Consider the following 14374-nt stretch of genomic DNA (forward strand, 5'->3'; position numbering starts at 1 on the left):
TTCCGGCGCTTCTTAAAGTTTGTTTGTTTTAAATTTGAGTTCCCATTTACTCCTTGTGACATTTTCCTTAGCTCTAATTGGCTTGTTGTTTTTACGAAACGCGCCTCGTTTTGCTGCGTTACCCTCTAAATCTCAACATCCGAGTGCATATTCTCCATACTTTCCGGTTTAATCTTCTTAATCTCCTTTGGAACTGAGAAAAAGAAGTTCAAAGCACTTAGGAGCTTATTTAGATGGCGATCATTTTTTTAACTTGAAATAAAAAGTGGAATAATGTTGGCAGCGATGGGATTCGAACCCACGCCATCGAAATGACTGGTGCCTTAAACCAGCGCCTTAGACCACTCGGCCACGCTACCATTTACACGCCATTAACGGAGACACCTAAGGGGACAAACAACTCAAATTCGGGGTAGCATTTTAGTATAACAAAAAACAACCTTCATTTCGGTAAACAACCATTTTATTTTTGGTTTTATGCCACTCGATAAAAAAATCGCTCTGATGTCCCTCGTTCCTTATTTGTTTGTTTGTTTGTTTGGTTATAGTTGCCAGTCATATCCCATACTTGTTTCACCTCGTTACTCTTCTTGTCTCCACTGGTCCGCCAACCATCCGAGCCTCAATTCATGGCTTGGTCATTAACATCATCCAGTCTCTCTGTACATGTTCTTGTATCAAGTTCAGTGGTGAGTGCATAAAACTTAGTATTTGAATAATCAATGGCCTCTATTTTGTGTGACAATATGCTGGGATTTTGTCCGGAGACATTATCTCTTCGGAAAAGCTTAAACAACCAGAGCTTAGGGAAGCATTGTTTTAATGTTTAAGGACAAATAGAACAATTCATGATCGGTTGGCTAAAGTAACTAGGGATTGCGCTGTGTTGCTTTCGTTCGCCCTGTGATTAGGCCAGAGAATAAGCGCCACTTTCTCAACCAGTCAGATTCAAAAATAAAACCAATCGCGACTTGGTCACCAGTATTTTTTCTGTGCTTGATGTTGTTTACTTGTTTTCAGCTCTCATTCACTCCTTGCGATACAGTCCTCAGCTCTGACAGGCTGTTTTCGTTTTAGGACACTAAATTGAAATGCGCTTAAAGAGATTGACTCGCTTGGGACAATTGTTTACCTTAGTTTCTTCCGAAAAGCAAACAGCATTGGCTTGCTTAAGGATAAATGAACAAACACGGAGGCCAAATGGAGGCTGCTGTGTCGTTGTCACTAAAAATGTTTTATTTCAGAGCGCAAGGAATTTAACAAATCAACAGTGGTTTAGCGCGGTCTGTACTCTTATCGACAACTAAAACTTACTAATGTCTCGCACGACATCCACAACGTGGAAGTTAATCTCTTCTTCCGTACAAACACAATGAACTTGAAATTGTGATGGAGAATTAATAACGTCAGACATGACGTTGAAAATTGGTTGAGATCGCTTTTGGAATACCACTGGAATATTCCTCAGTCTTAGCAGGACTTCATGCGCGTGGGCCATTTGAATAAATTCAGGGCAGACGGAAAGATTGGTTAAGATATATAGCAGGATATTTCTCTGTTCTATACAGTAAATTATTATTTATTGAGCTTCTACCTGAATTTGTTTTCTTAGACGAAACTCACCGGCTTCTTCGTATGCGGCTAGCCGAGCTGTCGTCGCCCAAGTTTTATCTTCTTTTTGGTAAGTGACCAAGACAGAATTTCTCCTTACAATATCAATACAATATCAAGCTTACAAGTGATGAGAATAAAGAAAAATATCAATTAGGGGATTATTAGTTGATCCAATACCAAATTCTCCGAGCTGAAGTCATAAGAATTGTATGGCAGAAAGTAAGGAGAATTACTATTTAGATCTGGGAATGAAAGGTTAACTAGCAAAGAGATGATAAAAGTCGAGGAATTCATCAGCAAGAGGGCGTTACCTTGATTTGATATCAAATTCTCCTAAAGTGTGGCAATTTTAAGACGGACTTTTTTTTTCTTTTTTTGTTTTTAATTACATGCCAACTAATCATTTCGCTCTCAACTAAAGGCATCTCAAAAGTGAAGACACCAGCTGTTAAGGCTTTTAAAGCAACCTACCAACGCAGATACACGCTGAGGGACTGGGAAGGAGAATCACTGAGCATGACCGCCATGGAAACAGTTACTGACCTTTTACTCGAAATAATGGAGGTAACTCCTCATCTCACATCTTTTTACGAAAGCAAGTAAGACTCAACGTCTGGCTTATTCAACTTCTTAAAGAGTTTTAAATGGGCATGTAAACGAGGGGGCTTATATCCGTGGGGGCTTATATCATTGGGGGCTTATATCCATGGGGGGCTTATATCCATGGGGGGGGCTTATATCCATGGGGGGGGGCTTATATCCATGGGGGGGCTTATATCCATGGGGGGCTTATATCCATGGGGGGGGGGCTTATATCCAAGGGAGCTTATAACTGGAACGAAAAAACTTTTCGAAACGATCTACAGCACTGAAGAACGTATTTCATATACTGTTTTGTTTTCTGAAGCTTTAATAACCGGAATGAAAAAGTGTTAATTATACGAGGTCAGCTATCAAAGTGGTTGTAGCAAATTTGTTGTTGCGGAAAATTTTTCTCAGCTACGTAGGCGTGGTTTTTTTTATCTCATAATAATATCTCCTACTTTTTTAATCTCATAATAAACGAGGTACCTAACTCGTGAATCAATCACTGCAAGCGTTATTCTGATTCAACATTTTTCATGTAAACTTTTCTTTATTTTACAGAGTTGCATGAAGGACATGACGGAATGCACATGGCTCAAGAAGTGGACAGAACTTGCTTCAAAGTGAGTGCTATTTTCATCAAGAAAGTTCTGAGTCCTCTTCGGTTAAGCAGTTTTGCAAACGCGCCCAGCCTTGTCCATGTGTGAATTTAAAAAGAAAGTGAATTGGCAGCGGTGGGATTCGAACCCACGCCATCGATATGACTGGTGCCTAAAAGCAGCGCCTTAGACCACTCGGCCACGCTACCTCTTACTTGCACTAATGTTATTTTCCATTACTCATATATTTATCTCGTTCCATCTTACAGGTTCGCGTTTGATTTTAACCCCGCTCTGCAGCCTCGTTCTATTGTGGTTCTTGGTTGTATCAGCAAAGAAGCGAACGATAGACTTGTGCAGAAACTGTTACAAGTGTTGATCATGGTAAGAGCGTCGTCGACTGAATTTTATTTCAGCAATATTTTGAAGATATTTTAGATAAGAAGGTAAGCACAAATTGAATGCTTCCGCTGATATGTAACTTGTTCCTTCCCTCAGGCTCTGAGCTCATATAATGACCTGGTGTTGATAGAGGCGGCGCTCATGTGTCTCTCTAGGCTTCAGGTGATTCTTAGTAAGGTGAGTTGAGTCATGCATAACAAATCTTTGTCACACTCTGCTAGAAATCCCACAGATAGCAGAGCTTATTTAAGGCTTTTAATGCCAAAAGATTGACCCACTTATGCCTGAAATTTCTTAGCCTATTTCAAATCTGTTGACGATTGGTCAGTGTGTCTATGTATCTATGTTTCTGTTTGTCTGTTTCTCTATCTTTCTGTTGATAGCCGTCGGGCTTTCTGTCTTTATTTTTATGTCAGCTGGTCAGTCGTCGGAGTTGGTGTGATTGTCTGTCTGTCTGTCTTCTGTTTGGGTCTGTCTGTCTGTCGGTCGGTCTGGCTGTCAGTCAGTCAGCTAGTTAACTAGCCAGTCAGTCAGTCAGTCAGCCAGTCAGCCAGTCAGCCAGTCAGCCAGTCAGCCATGTATTCAATTTTGTTTGTCTTTTTATCATCTGCTTGTGTCTCACTCTCTGTCTGTCTGTCTGGCAGCCAGGCAGTTGGACAGTCACGTCCAGTTTGTTTGTCTCTCACTCTTTGTCTGTCCGTCTGTCTGTTTGTCTTCGTGTTTGTCAGTCATTCAGTCTGTTTGTCGTTATGTCTGCTGTCTGACTCCCTTACTCTCTGTCTGTCGGCCTGTCGCATCATCTCATTTTGTCTGTTTTTATGACATTTTTTGTGACACGCTAGTCAGTGTATATTCTTGTTTGCAGGACTCCATGTTCCACAAGGCATTCTTCTGGATTGCTGTAGCTGTGCTTCAGGTGAAGGCACTGAAATTGTTTATGACCTGTTAAATCTTTATATAGCTCACTCTTAATTCTTTCGTGTTCATTTTTCATTTCAGCTGTCAGAACTGTCTCTGTATCCTTGTGGTTTGGCACTTTTGGAGCAGAGCTTCATATCACTCGAAACACATGGTGCCTTTGAATCAGAGGTTCGTAAAATAATAGGGATGTAATCGTGAGTTCTGCCGCCAGAGACTCCTCGTCTTTTCCCCATGCTTGTATCAAATCTAGAGATTATTTTTATAAAAAGTTTAAAAAATACTATATTGGCAGCGGTGGGATTCGAACCCACGCCATCGAAATGACTGGTGCCTTAAACCAGCGCCTTAGACCACACGGCCACGCTACCATCTACGCATTAAAAGAGAAGACACCTTTGTTTAAGACATGACTTGGCTTACACTTTGTCCTTATTTTCTTTTTTCTACAGTCGGTGGACAAAGTTCTCATGGCGGTACGCGAAGAACCTCTGCTAGAGTTTCACTGTAAGCAAATGGACCACTTCGTTGGCCTTCACTTTTCAAACAATTTCCACTTTGCGCTGATGATACACCTTGTAAAAGGTAGGGCACTGTTTCTTTAATTACAAATTTTTTGAATTTGTTGGCGTGTTTCATTTTCTATTGTGTCAGTAGCGGGAGGGCTCTTTTACATGTGTCAACTTGTGCCCAGGATTAGTAATGTTTGCAAAAATTGAGGAACTTAATGAAAGCAGTAACATGAACGCTATGCCTTACAGTTACTGGTCAGTCAAAACTGGTGAAATAGTTTTTATCCACTGAATCTGTTTTCTGCTTATTTTTTGTAGGAGTATATCATCCCCAGGCCACCTCTTCGGCTCGTGCCATTCGCATCCTGAACTTGATGTATAACATCACTAGCAAACGGAAGACAAGGTAGGTATGGAGTGGAAAAAGTTATTTGCAACTTAATGTCGAAAACAAACTGGGATTGCAGAAGATTTTTTTTCCTTTGCTCTGTGATTGGTCTGAGGAATTCTTGCCACTTTCAACCAATCAGATACCGTAAAATTTTGTTCTTTACGATAACCTTAGAAATTCTCACGCGTTTATTGGTCGAGAGCCATCGTCAAGAAGGTTATACATTTAGATCATAGAAATGACTTACATGTCACGCCATGCTCGCGCAGTGGATTTTCCGAAAACTTAGCCGGATATCAGGTTTAATAAAATCGTAGTTTTATTAAAAAAAAACAAACAAATTGACGTCAATTGTTAACTAATAACATCTTGGTCACGTGCATTTTCCCGCGCTTCTTAAAGTTTGTTTGTTTTAACTTCAATTTCTTATTTTTTCCTTTTGTGATATTTTCCTTAGCTCTGATTGGTTTGTTGTTTTTACTTTGGTTTGGAATCGAAACGCGCCTCTCTGAGGCGGATCCAGGGCTGGTTCAGATGGTTCGGTCGAAGCCCCAAAACTATCCCTCAAAATGCTGGAAATCATGTTTTCGAAGGCCTAATTTTCAAAATCTCCTTGGGGAGCATGCCCTTGGACAATTCTCCGAACCCCCCTTGACTAAATCCTGGATCCTGGATCCGCCCAGCCTCTCTATGCGAAATGAACTACTCACGTTTCGCTGCGTTGCCTTCTACGTCTCAACATCAGAATGCATATTCTTTATACTGTCCGGTTTAATCTCCTTAATCTCCTATGGAACTGACAAAAGAAGTTTTAAACCAGTAAGGAGCTTATTTAGTTGGCGATCATTTTTTTAACTTCTCATGACCTCATTGGTTGATTCAGCTGTGATACCGTTAGGAGAAATTAGACGCTGGTCATTCTTAGGGATTCTAAGGGCAATAGCTCTTCACTGTCATTTGTATTGTAGCATGTCATTGCAGTCTGTTGAAATGACGCTTGATACAGTCAGCGTAAGAGAACTGATGACACTTCAATTTCCTTGCAGTCGTGGTTCTTTTATAGTCAACAAAGAAAATCTTGCATATTTGGCTGGTAAGTTAAAGGACTCACAAAGTGTTCCTTACTGCAGAGGAATGCCTAATGTTAAACTGGGCGAAGTCGCCAAAGATTTTTGCTTCTTGGTAGAATTCGCCTTAAGTTTTTATTTTCGACTTTGTAATTCGTTTTGTTTTACTTCCTCCCCAGTTATCCCTTTTCATTCGGGGTTAATCATTGCTTCTTTTCTGGCCTTTTTTTTCCTATCGTACCGAGCTAATATTTTTATTCCTCTTCAAGCTGAAGTTAGTTTTGGTCTGTGCAAAAGTTGTCTTGCAAAGGTTCTGTGAATTGCAAAAGTCCTGAAAACTTGGTAGAACTTATGTTCTCTTGAAATAAAACCTCGAAAATACCTTGTCATAGAAAAAATAAAAGCATATGAGCTGAAGGTAGCCCCTGACGCGTTTAGGCGCCTTTTTTTCGGGGGTGGTGAGAACGAAAACTACTCATTAAAAAGTTCAATCACATTTAGTTTTCTAACTTGACTACGGAAGATTGTTTGACTTTGATTCTTCGTAGCTTTGTTACCCGTATCTGAGGAAGTTCGCTCTAGCTTGCGCCCGGGTGCCAAAAAAGAGCCATACAGCCCCACCCTGAATTTTCCAGGCAAACTTGACGGCAGTCTCTCCGGAAGCGTAACGTCCTTGAATACGGAGCACCAAGTGTCCATAGTGATTACAGTTGATGACAGTACTAGTGACGAGGCCTTTGTTTGTCCCTCGGAATGTCGAAACATGCTCTTGGATCCAAGCATTGTGAACGACAATCAGACTCAAGCTTTGCTGCTGACCGCCCTGGTAAGGTTGTTTGGATAATTTCGGAATGACGTCCCTCGGGGTGAACTGAATTACAACCACTTTAAATTGAGTTTCGAAAAGTGTTTCGGGATTGCTTTGGTTTTGCTTCATAGAAACGTTCAATCGATCGTCAAGAAACCGACATAACGAAATCACACAGACCAATCAGAACAGAGGTTATTTCATTATTGTTAAAGAAGGATTTGTTGAAATATTACTCGTTTTCCCGCAATGGAAGTCCATTGAAGGGTGACTGAGCAGGGCTGTTGGTGGCATTCGGAAAGTGTATACACAGAGTTTTTGTAGGAGGTCAAACGAGCTGTATGTGTGGGCGAGTTTCCGCTAACAGAGAGACCCTAGTTTTATTGATTCAAGTTCTTGGTTTCTTGATAGGCAATGCTGCTTGAGCACGTCACTGGAGATGTAGAGTCACGGTATTTGTACCAGGTATTAGCGGAGGCTAGCTTGGTATTCCCTGGAGTTTTCCCTGTCATGTGAGTACTCTAATTATTAAATAGTCCTTATCAGCTGCTCATATGCATTTCCAAGGCACACTAGAACGTCGCTAACCCTCTATTTTCATACTTGTAATTTTACGATACTAGAGCGTTTCCCAGCGAATAAGTCATGAGAAATACATCTTGATATGAGACCAAGTTTTCTACACTAATTCAAAAGGTATTCCAAGCTGGCGAGCGATGTGAGTGCGTAGGAGGTCCGCGAAAGGTTTTTAGTGTCAGACCCCTCACAGACCTCGCGCATGCTTTACCGGCCACCCATGCTGCAACCATAATGAAAGCCTTCTCGCAGGCTCTAATCATCAGCTTTCCAAAATTAGCTACTGCCTGTTATCTACCAATTGTTTCATTTGCCCGCTAACGAATCTCGAAACTAAAAACTAGTTACCTAGTTTATTTTTTGTTTTTGATAGAGTAGTTAATTACCACCCCACATAATAGAGAAGAGAAAAACATTCTAGCTAATTTTTTTTTTGTTCTTGTGCAGTTATAATCTCTTAGACTCGGATCTATCCATTGTGCTCGGCCATTCTGATGATGTAGCCACTCTGAAAGCGATACAGACAATCGTACATTCAATGAGCGCTGTAAAGCTAAACGACGATCCTGTTATGAAGTCAAGCTATCTATCAAGTAAGTGAAAATCAAAGTACAGCTGAACTGTATGCAATGACGTTTAATTTCCAGGTGATGTGGAACTAAGAGGTACAAAAAATAATTTTAATTATAGGTCATGAAGTCTCTGTTTTTAATGTGAGGAAGTTATTTGTTTTTCCCGCGTAAACATGATAGCTTCGTGTACGACTTTAATTCCTCGTCTTCCAAGGCGTAAAAGAAAACAAAGACTAATTTGTCTGCGTTTTTGCTCTTTCAGCATTTGGATTTTCCGGATTCAGTCGCTTCACGAAGTTTAAGGTATGCATTTTGTACTGCTGCGATTTTGCTCACAGTGACCTTTGTGTTTAAGATTAGCTTTGAAACTACTTTTAAGGGTCTTACAAGATGTAGTTCATTTCCAGTGATCGTGGAAACGAAAAAATGCGAATCTCCCTCGAGAATTCAAACCTCAGACCTTCACATTTCGCAGTCCTATGGTTTACCACCGAGACACAGAGAACTCTATGTTGAGCTAGGCAATTAGAAGGTTCACATTAAACAAGGGTCCTGTATTCTGCTAGGATCTAGACCTTTGGGCGGGTAAAAAATCCATGTTATTAATTTTCGCAGGAGCAAAGCGGTCAGGCAAGCCGTGCGCAGCTCTTTGTAAAGTTCTTGGAAGCTGTAGTAGAGGTGTATGGTGTACCCCTGACCGATCAAAAAACACAGCGTTCAGGTTCCGTGGCGTCTGTCAAACCAATACTTCTCAGCTCTAGCACTGAGGACCTGAGGGTGGCGTCTTCCTCGTCTTCTCTGTCTTCTTCCCTTAGTTCTCTGTCTGGTGCTGCACCCGGTAAGCACCTTTTTATTCCGTTGCCGTTCAAGCGCTCATCCTCGTCATGCCGGGCGAAAAAGGCCGATAAGGAATCCCCGAAATTCCGACGGAACTGGTCCACCAGGGGAACACGAAGTCCCTCCACTGGGAAAGTTATGAAGTGATTAGTTTGTCAAAAATCTGTGGGGTATCACGGGCCAAGGTGCGAGACAGGGGATCCATATCATCGAGGGAACATTTCTCGATTGATTATCAAGTTCTGGCAACAAATACTAAACGACGAGTGTTAAGGAGAATTTGCATATTGGCTTAAGGCCTGAAAACGAGTTTGAAAGAGTTGGCTGGATATACCACGAGCCCTGTTCGACTCGGATTCATTTGTCTTGCAAGCCGCAGTTCTACATGGACTCCTCCTTCCAAGAGGTTTAATTTTCATCCTGACATTATGCAGGAGTAACCGAGAGAAACCAAACAGTGCACTTAAAATGCATTTTTGGCTCGCTTTGAGTTTTCTACCTTATTGATACTAACTTCTGCATGACTTCATTTTGCTATTTCAGAAAAATCACGAGATCTAGTTCCCTCGAAATATCGGTTGACGCAAAAAATAGCAACGCAAAATTTTATGTCCTGTTACAAAATAATTTTCAAGTCCTTACTTCACTTAGGATACGGTCCACAATTTGTGTCACAAGCACCGTCAATTTCTTTAAACGGGCCTTTAGGAGGTTGACTGTTGTTCGTGGTCAAAAACGATCATTTTGTCCGTACTGTTCAGTATAGTGTTTTTGTGGGCACAGTTAAAAGCCGTGGGAAACTAAAACGATAGTATCGAATTCTCGCTTTTCGCCAAAACTAGTTCCATTTACCACCACTTTTTGCCCAATTTTTCGCAAAATTTTATTCTCGCATATTCCATTTTTAGCGAGAAAATGAGTGACTGCGAAAAATTGGTAGCTTTTCCGTTCATTGATTTTTGTCTAATGCGACATTTCTCAGAACTTGAGAGTTCTGTTTACTCAAGAGTTCAATTCAAAACTGACCGCTGTACTGGTATGGCGTTGTTGAAGTAGATAACTCTTGGAGCATTGGTTGCCATACCCATTCCGACTTAGGTACTCTCCGATTTCCAGAGTAGATTACTCGACACAACGACACGACATCACCATTATATAATTCTGCGCGTTCTATCTCTTTAATTCCCACGGGAAATTCGCTTGTTACACCTCGTAACAGTCTCTCTTTATTACCAAACAAATATGGTAAGGGGAATACAGCCGGAGAATCGGCTCCAGCATTAGCAGCAGATGAAGTAACTTATCTTGCAATTAAACGAATATTATGGGAGTGATTTTAAAGAAAATGACGAACCTGTCGTTCTCAGCTGAGATATTCTGGTGATATTCTCTGATGAGAATATCGCCAACCCCTTATACTCCCACGAGTGACCAAGACAGAATTTCTCCTTATGATATCCATACAAGATCGAGTAGAAAAGTGATGAGAATATATAAAAATAACAATTAGGGGATTTAGTTGATCCAATACCAAATTCACATTATAAGAATTGTATGGTAGAAAGAAAGGAGAATTGGTAATGAGATCTTGGGAGCGAGAGGCGGTTGACGCTATAATTTATTTGTAAATATTACAATCCCTTGGAATGCAAATGCCTTTATAATACTGGCGCCACACTGGTTTGTGGACGCGATATGAACGTGAAAGCGGATGAAACCTTGTTTTAGAAATTTTACAATCTTTAATTAGAGTTGTAAATAAAATCATTGAAATTTGCAACATTGTATTGTGTTTTATACAAAGCAGTTTTGTTTTTGTTCACTAGGGTATATATAATACGATGTGCGCGCACTATCAAGGCTGATTTTCACGAACTACGGAGTCAATTTTTTTTAGTTTTGCTGGTGTGTGCGTGCGCTTCTCAGGGGCGACAGGAAGCATGCAAGCGTTTTGCGACCAGGTTTCCTAAATGTTGCAGCAGGCATGCTATCGTTATTCGCGCAAAAGAACCGGCCCTGGTTGCTAGAAGTTTGAGAAACGCTAGCCAGTGGATAAATCTGTATCCGGTGGAGAGCGAAGTACGTTTTGCTATCACTTATCCGCTGGATAGCGATTTATCCGTTAGTTAGCGTCATCCGCCTATTGTACAACTTGGTCTTGATGAAAAGAAGTAATTTGTATCCGAGGGCCCGGTTGTTCAGAGAGCGGTTAATGCTATCCAACGGATCAATCGCTACCCGGCGCATGAGTGTTACCAAAACGTAGTGCGCTATCAACCGGAGAAAGATATATCTAGTGGATGGCGTTATCCATCCTTCGAACAACCGGGGCCAGAATGTGACTAAAAGGTGAGACAATAGCCTAGTTCACCAGATATCTATTCAATATCTTGGAGACAAGTAACACAGACGTAGAGAAGAAACACCGACAAAATAAGGCGCGCGCACTTAAAATCACAACGCATTGCCAAGTATGTTGCTATCAAACTTTATGTCACATTCACAAAATAACACGTCGTGTGTTTTCCTTCCAGTTAAGGTTAATATTAAAATGGGAAACTGTTTTACGGCGATATTTTCAGACAAATCAGTAGAAAACGATACGAAAATGGACAAAAGGGTTGAAAGTGAAGAATCAGATCAAATACCCTCTGTTGCAATCGATACGAAGCCTGCTCCAAGTATTGTTTCGTTTCAGTCTGAACTGGAGTTTAGGGTAAGGGGTTCATTCGCCACGGTTGATTTCGACGGGGATGACGAATCCTCGTCGTCTGGGACATTCTTGTTTGATTCGGAAGATGAGTGAGAGGTCTCCCAACCACAATCCACCAATAAGATCACTGACATCGTTTCTTATGTGACCAATCAGAACACAAGAGATTGTAATCAATATCGTTTTTCCCGCGTTTTCAAATTCTGCATTTGTTCGTAGTTTCTTGATGGAAGGGGAAACGCCGAAGAAGGTTTTGCGAAGTGATCGTTGCTTTATTTGTTCCACTTCAGTTGAGAAAAAAGAAAAAATTTATTTCTTTGGAAAAAGTTCCTTTGATTTTCCTGCGATTATTAGTTCCTGTCTGGATGTGAACGTGAGCTGCTATTCAGCGACCAGCGAGTTGTCAGTTTGTGAAGCTTGCTACCGAGGATTGATGAAGTTCAAAAAGGCCTTTGATCATCTTGAAGAACTCAAAGATGAATTGAGGGGAATCTTCAAGGATCGCGAACTTCCCAGAACGAAGCGCTTATTGAACGTTGAGAGCGACGGTGGAGAAATCCAAGCTTCGTGCCGTGGGAAAATGATGATTGGTCGAAATCCTGAATGGAATGCAGTTCGAATGTGAACAGCCTTTTCTGGGGGAGTTATTCGCCTGGCGTGACGACTCTGGAAATGGCTGCAAAGCAGTCTAATAGAGGAAGCAAATCAACCACTACGGAAGCACAAAACGAGCTCCTGATGATAGCAGGAACACCTCCCGCTACCAACTCATGGGATAGTGCTAGTACAGTAGTAGAGTCTCAAAAATCCAGCGCTAGTTGTAACGAAAATGATGTTTTCCAAACGCCTAAAGATCAGAGGATTGAAAAGAATTGTTCTACAGCACAGTCTTCCAGTTCTGCTTCTTCATGGAACAGTACATCCAACTGCAAATATTACGCTGAGAGGAAAAGCTCGGAGAGTGTATGCAACATGCAGAAAGGTGTAGGGTCGCGTGTGTGGTTCCGATTTAAAAATTACAAAATTACTCTGCAGTAAGAAACTGGTGCAAAGCCCTAGGGCCATTCACTTTGGGGTTAACTGAAGTGTGCATGGGGGACAACTCGCATAGAGGGTATTTGTCTGACGCTCGATACTCTTTCGCCTCGTAAAAGAAGCATTAAGAACGAAGCTTTTCCATAAATTTCTGAAACTATACATTTGAATGATGAGTTGCAACAAATTTTAATCTGATTATCAAAGAAAAATAGCATCCAATATTTATTTCCTTAATTATTTTCCTTTGAGTTGTTTGTCCCCTTAGGTGTTCTCCGTTGATGGCGTGTAAATGGTAGCGTGGCCGAGTGGTCTAAGGCGCTGGTTTTAGGCACCAGTCATTTCGATGGCGTGGGTTCGAATCCCACCGCTGCCAACGTAGTTGCACTTTTTACAAGTTTTCTGTACCAATCGCATAACTTAGTGAAGGAAAACCAATGCATGCAATTTTTGATTACTATCAACATTTTAAATATTAAGTTACTCTGACAAAGTTATTTCTCCTCTGTTCTAGACCATGTATCCCTCCGTTCAAGCGACAATTTGGGGAAATGTGGGTAAAGTAACCGAGTTACTGGAGACAGTCCTTGACTGCTTCATTAAGGTAGCTTATGACACACACACACTCTCTCTCTCTCTCTCTCTCTCTCTCTCTCTCTCTCTCTCTCTCTCTCTCTCTCTCTTTTCTTTTAAATTTTATGAATGAGGGATTGTATGGGTAAACGTTTTTGTCAGACTCCAATGATAACGTCTCATAATTTATGCACGTATTAGTAAGACAAACAAACTTTGTAACATAAAGATTTGGGAGGTTTTCGACAGATAGTCGATGCGAAGTAGACATTTATGTTATTCGAAAGGAAAAAGTCTTTGAAGTCTCTTTTGTAGTGACAAACGGTTCTCCCCACAAAAAAGCGTTGTTTGTCTTTGAACCCTAATTCTTGGAAACCCGCAATACATATATTGCTCTAAATCATTCTGAATACTAGTTACACCTACCAGGCATGAAAAGTGGAAGCAACAAAAAGCAAACTGTCAAGGAACCTCAATTCATTTTTATGATTTGCTTTTGGTCAACTCCAAATACTTAAGTGGTAACATCTGAGTGCGTTTGTTTTTGGAGGGGGTGGGGGTGGGGGGTTGAAGAGGGGGGCTGGCGAGGAATTATCGATCAAGGTCCATTTCTGAGCAAATGCGTTCCTACCCCTCCCCTGATAAAACAACGGTCAACTGATAACAAGATAGGGTTGTCGATGGGTTAGGGAGGGGTAGGTGCGTAGTTTCTTAGACACTGATGTTGAACCTGAAAATGTAATCTCTGACGTTTGAGTGACATGGGAACGAACTAGTCAGAAATTAATATTCTGACGATACGTTGAAGAGGTTCGAGTGGCATCGCGGTAGTTTCGGATTATTTAAGCGTTTCACGGGAAATTAAGTCATTCTAGGTCGGTCAGTCTTAGGTTTTACCACTTTCTTTTTTCTTGTTTAATGTAATTTTGTTTACAACTCTCTGTAAAATGTCACCGCTTTCATTGAATTTTCTGTGTGATTAGTAGTGTATTTAGGTCTATTTTAATTACCCTTTCCTCGGGGTACAGTGCTGTTGCATTAGATGAGGAATACGTTTCCACATATTTTTTGGCCACTTCTAAAGAGTGGTTTTTTATAGTGGTTTTTCGTATCTGGCGTAGCACAGGCTATTTTGTATAACCCTTTAGTTTCAGTAAATACTTCCAGTACAT

At 40.9% G+C, this 14374-nt stretch overlaps 1 protein-coding gene and 4 non-coding genes across 5 annotated transcripts; 2 read left to right on the plus strand and 3 right to left on the minus strand.

Moving 5' to 3' along the window:
* Window positions 1-277: 277 nt before the first annotated feature.
* Window positions 278-359, minus strand: Trnal-aag (transfer RNA leucine (anticodon AAG)). The gene has a single exon. It is a non-coding gene; the product is annotated as a tRNA-Leu (tRNA).
* Window positions 360-530: 171 nt separating this feature from the next.
* Window positions 531-10661, plus strand: LOC148718059 (neurofibromin-like). Its single transcript, XM_088742648.1, has 16 exons — window positions 531-689; window positions 1613-1681; window positions 2036-2178; window positions 2761-2822; window positions 3068-3182; window positions 3297-3377; window positions 4066-4116; window positions 4200-4289; window positions 4571-4703; window positions 4949-5036; window positions 6068-6114; window positions 6637-6914; window positions 7308-7408; window positions 7920-8065; window positions 8307-8347; window positions 8660-10661. The coding sequence occupies exons 2-16, from the start codon at window positions 1636-1638 to the stop codon at window positions 9026-9028; spliced, it is 1791 nt and encodes a 596-aa protein (XP_088598774.1). The 5' UTR covers window positions 531-689; window positions 1613-1635; the 3' UTR covers window positions 9029-10661.
* Window positions 2926-3007, minus strand: Trnal-uag (transfer RNA leucine (anticodon UAG)). The gene has a single exon. It is a non-coding gene; the product is annotated as a tRNA-Leu (tRNA).
* Trnal-aag (transfer RNA leucine (anticodon AAG)) lies at window positions 4408-4489 on the minus strand. The gene has a single exon. It is a non-coding gene; the product is annotated as a tRNA-Leu (tRNA).
* Window positions 10662-12923: 2262 nt separating the features above from the next.
* Trnal-uag (transfer RNA leucine (anticodon UAG)) lies at window positions 12924-13005 on the plus strand. Its single transcript has one exon. It is a non-coding gene; the product is annotated as a tRNA-Leu (tRNA).
* Window positions 13006-14374: the final 1369 nt, after the last annotated feature.

Source organism: Stylophora pistillata, chromosome 13, assembly GCF_964205215.1.
Source record: "Stylophora pistillata chromosome 13, jaStyPist1.2, whole genome shotgun sequence".
Classification (NCBI taxonomy): Eukaryota; Metazoa; Cnidaria; class Anthozoa; order Scleractinia; family Pocilloporidae; genus Stylophora; species Stylophora pistillata.

Bases quoted from the DNA above. Each gene is read 5' to 3' on its own strand.
- LOC148718059 (XM_088742648.1), top strand. From the start codon at position 1,636: ATGCGGCTAGCCGAGCTGTCGTCGCCCAAGTTTTATCTTCTTTTTG. The intron at 2,179-2,760 runs GTAACTCCTCAT...TTTATTTTACAG, and splicing joins TTTTACTCGAAATAATGGAG to AGTTGCATGAAGGACATGAC. The intron at 2,823-3,067 runs GTGAGTGCTATT...TCCATCTTACAG, and splicing joins TGGACAGAACTTGCTTCAAA to GTTCGCGTTTGATTTTAACC.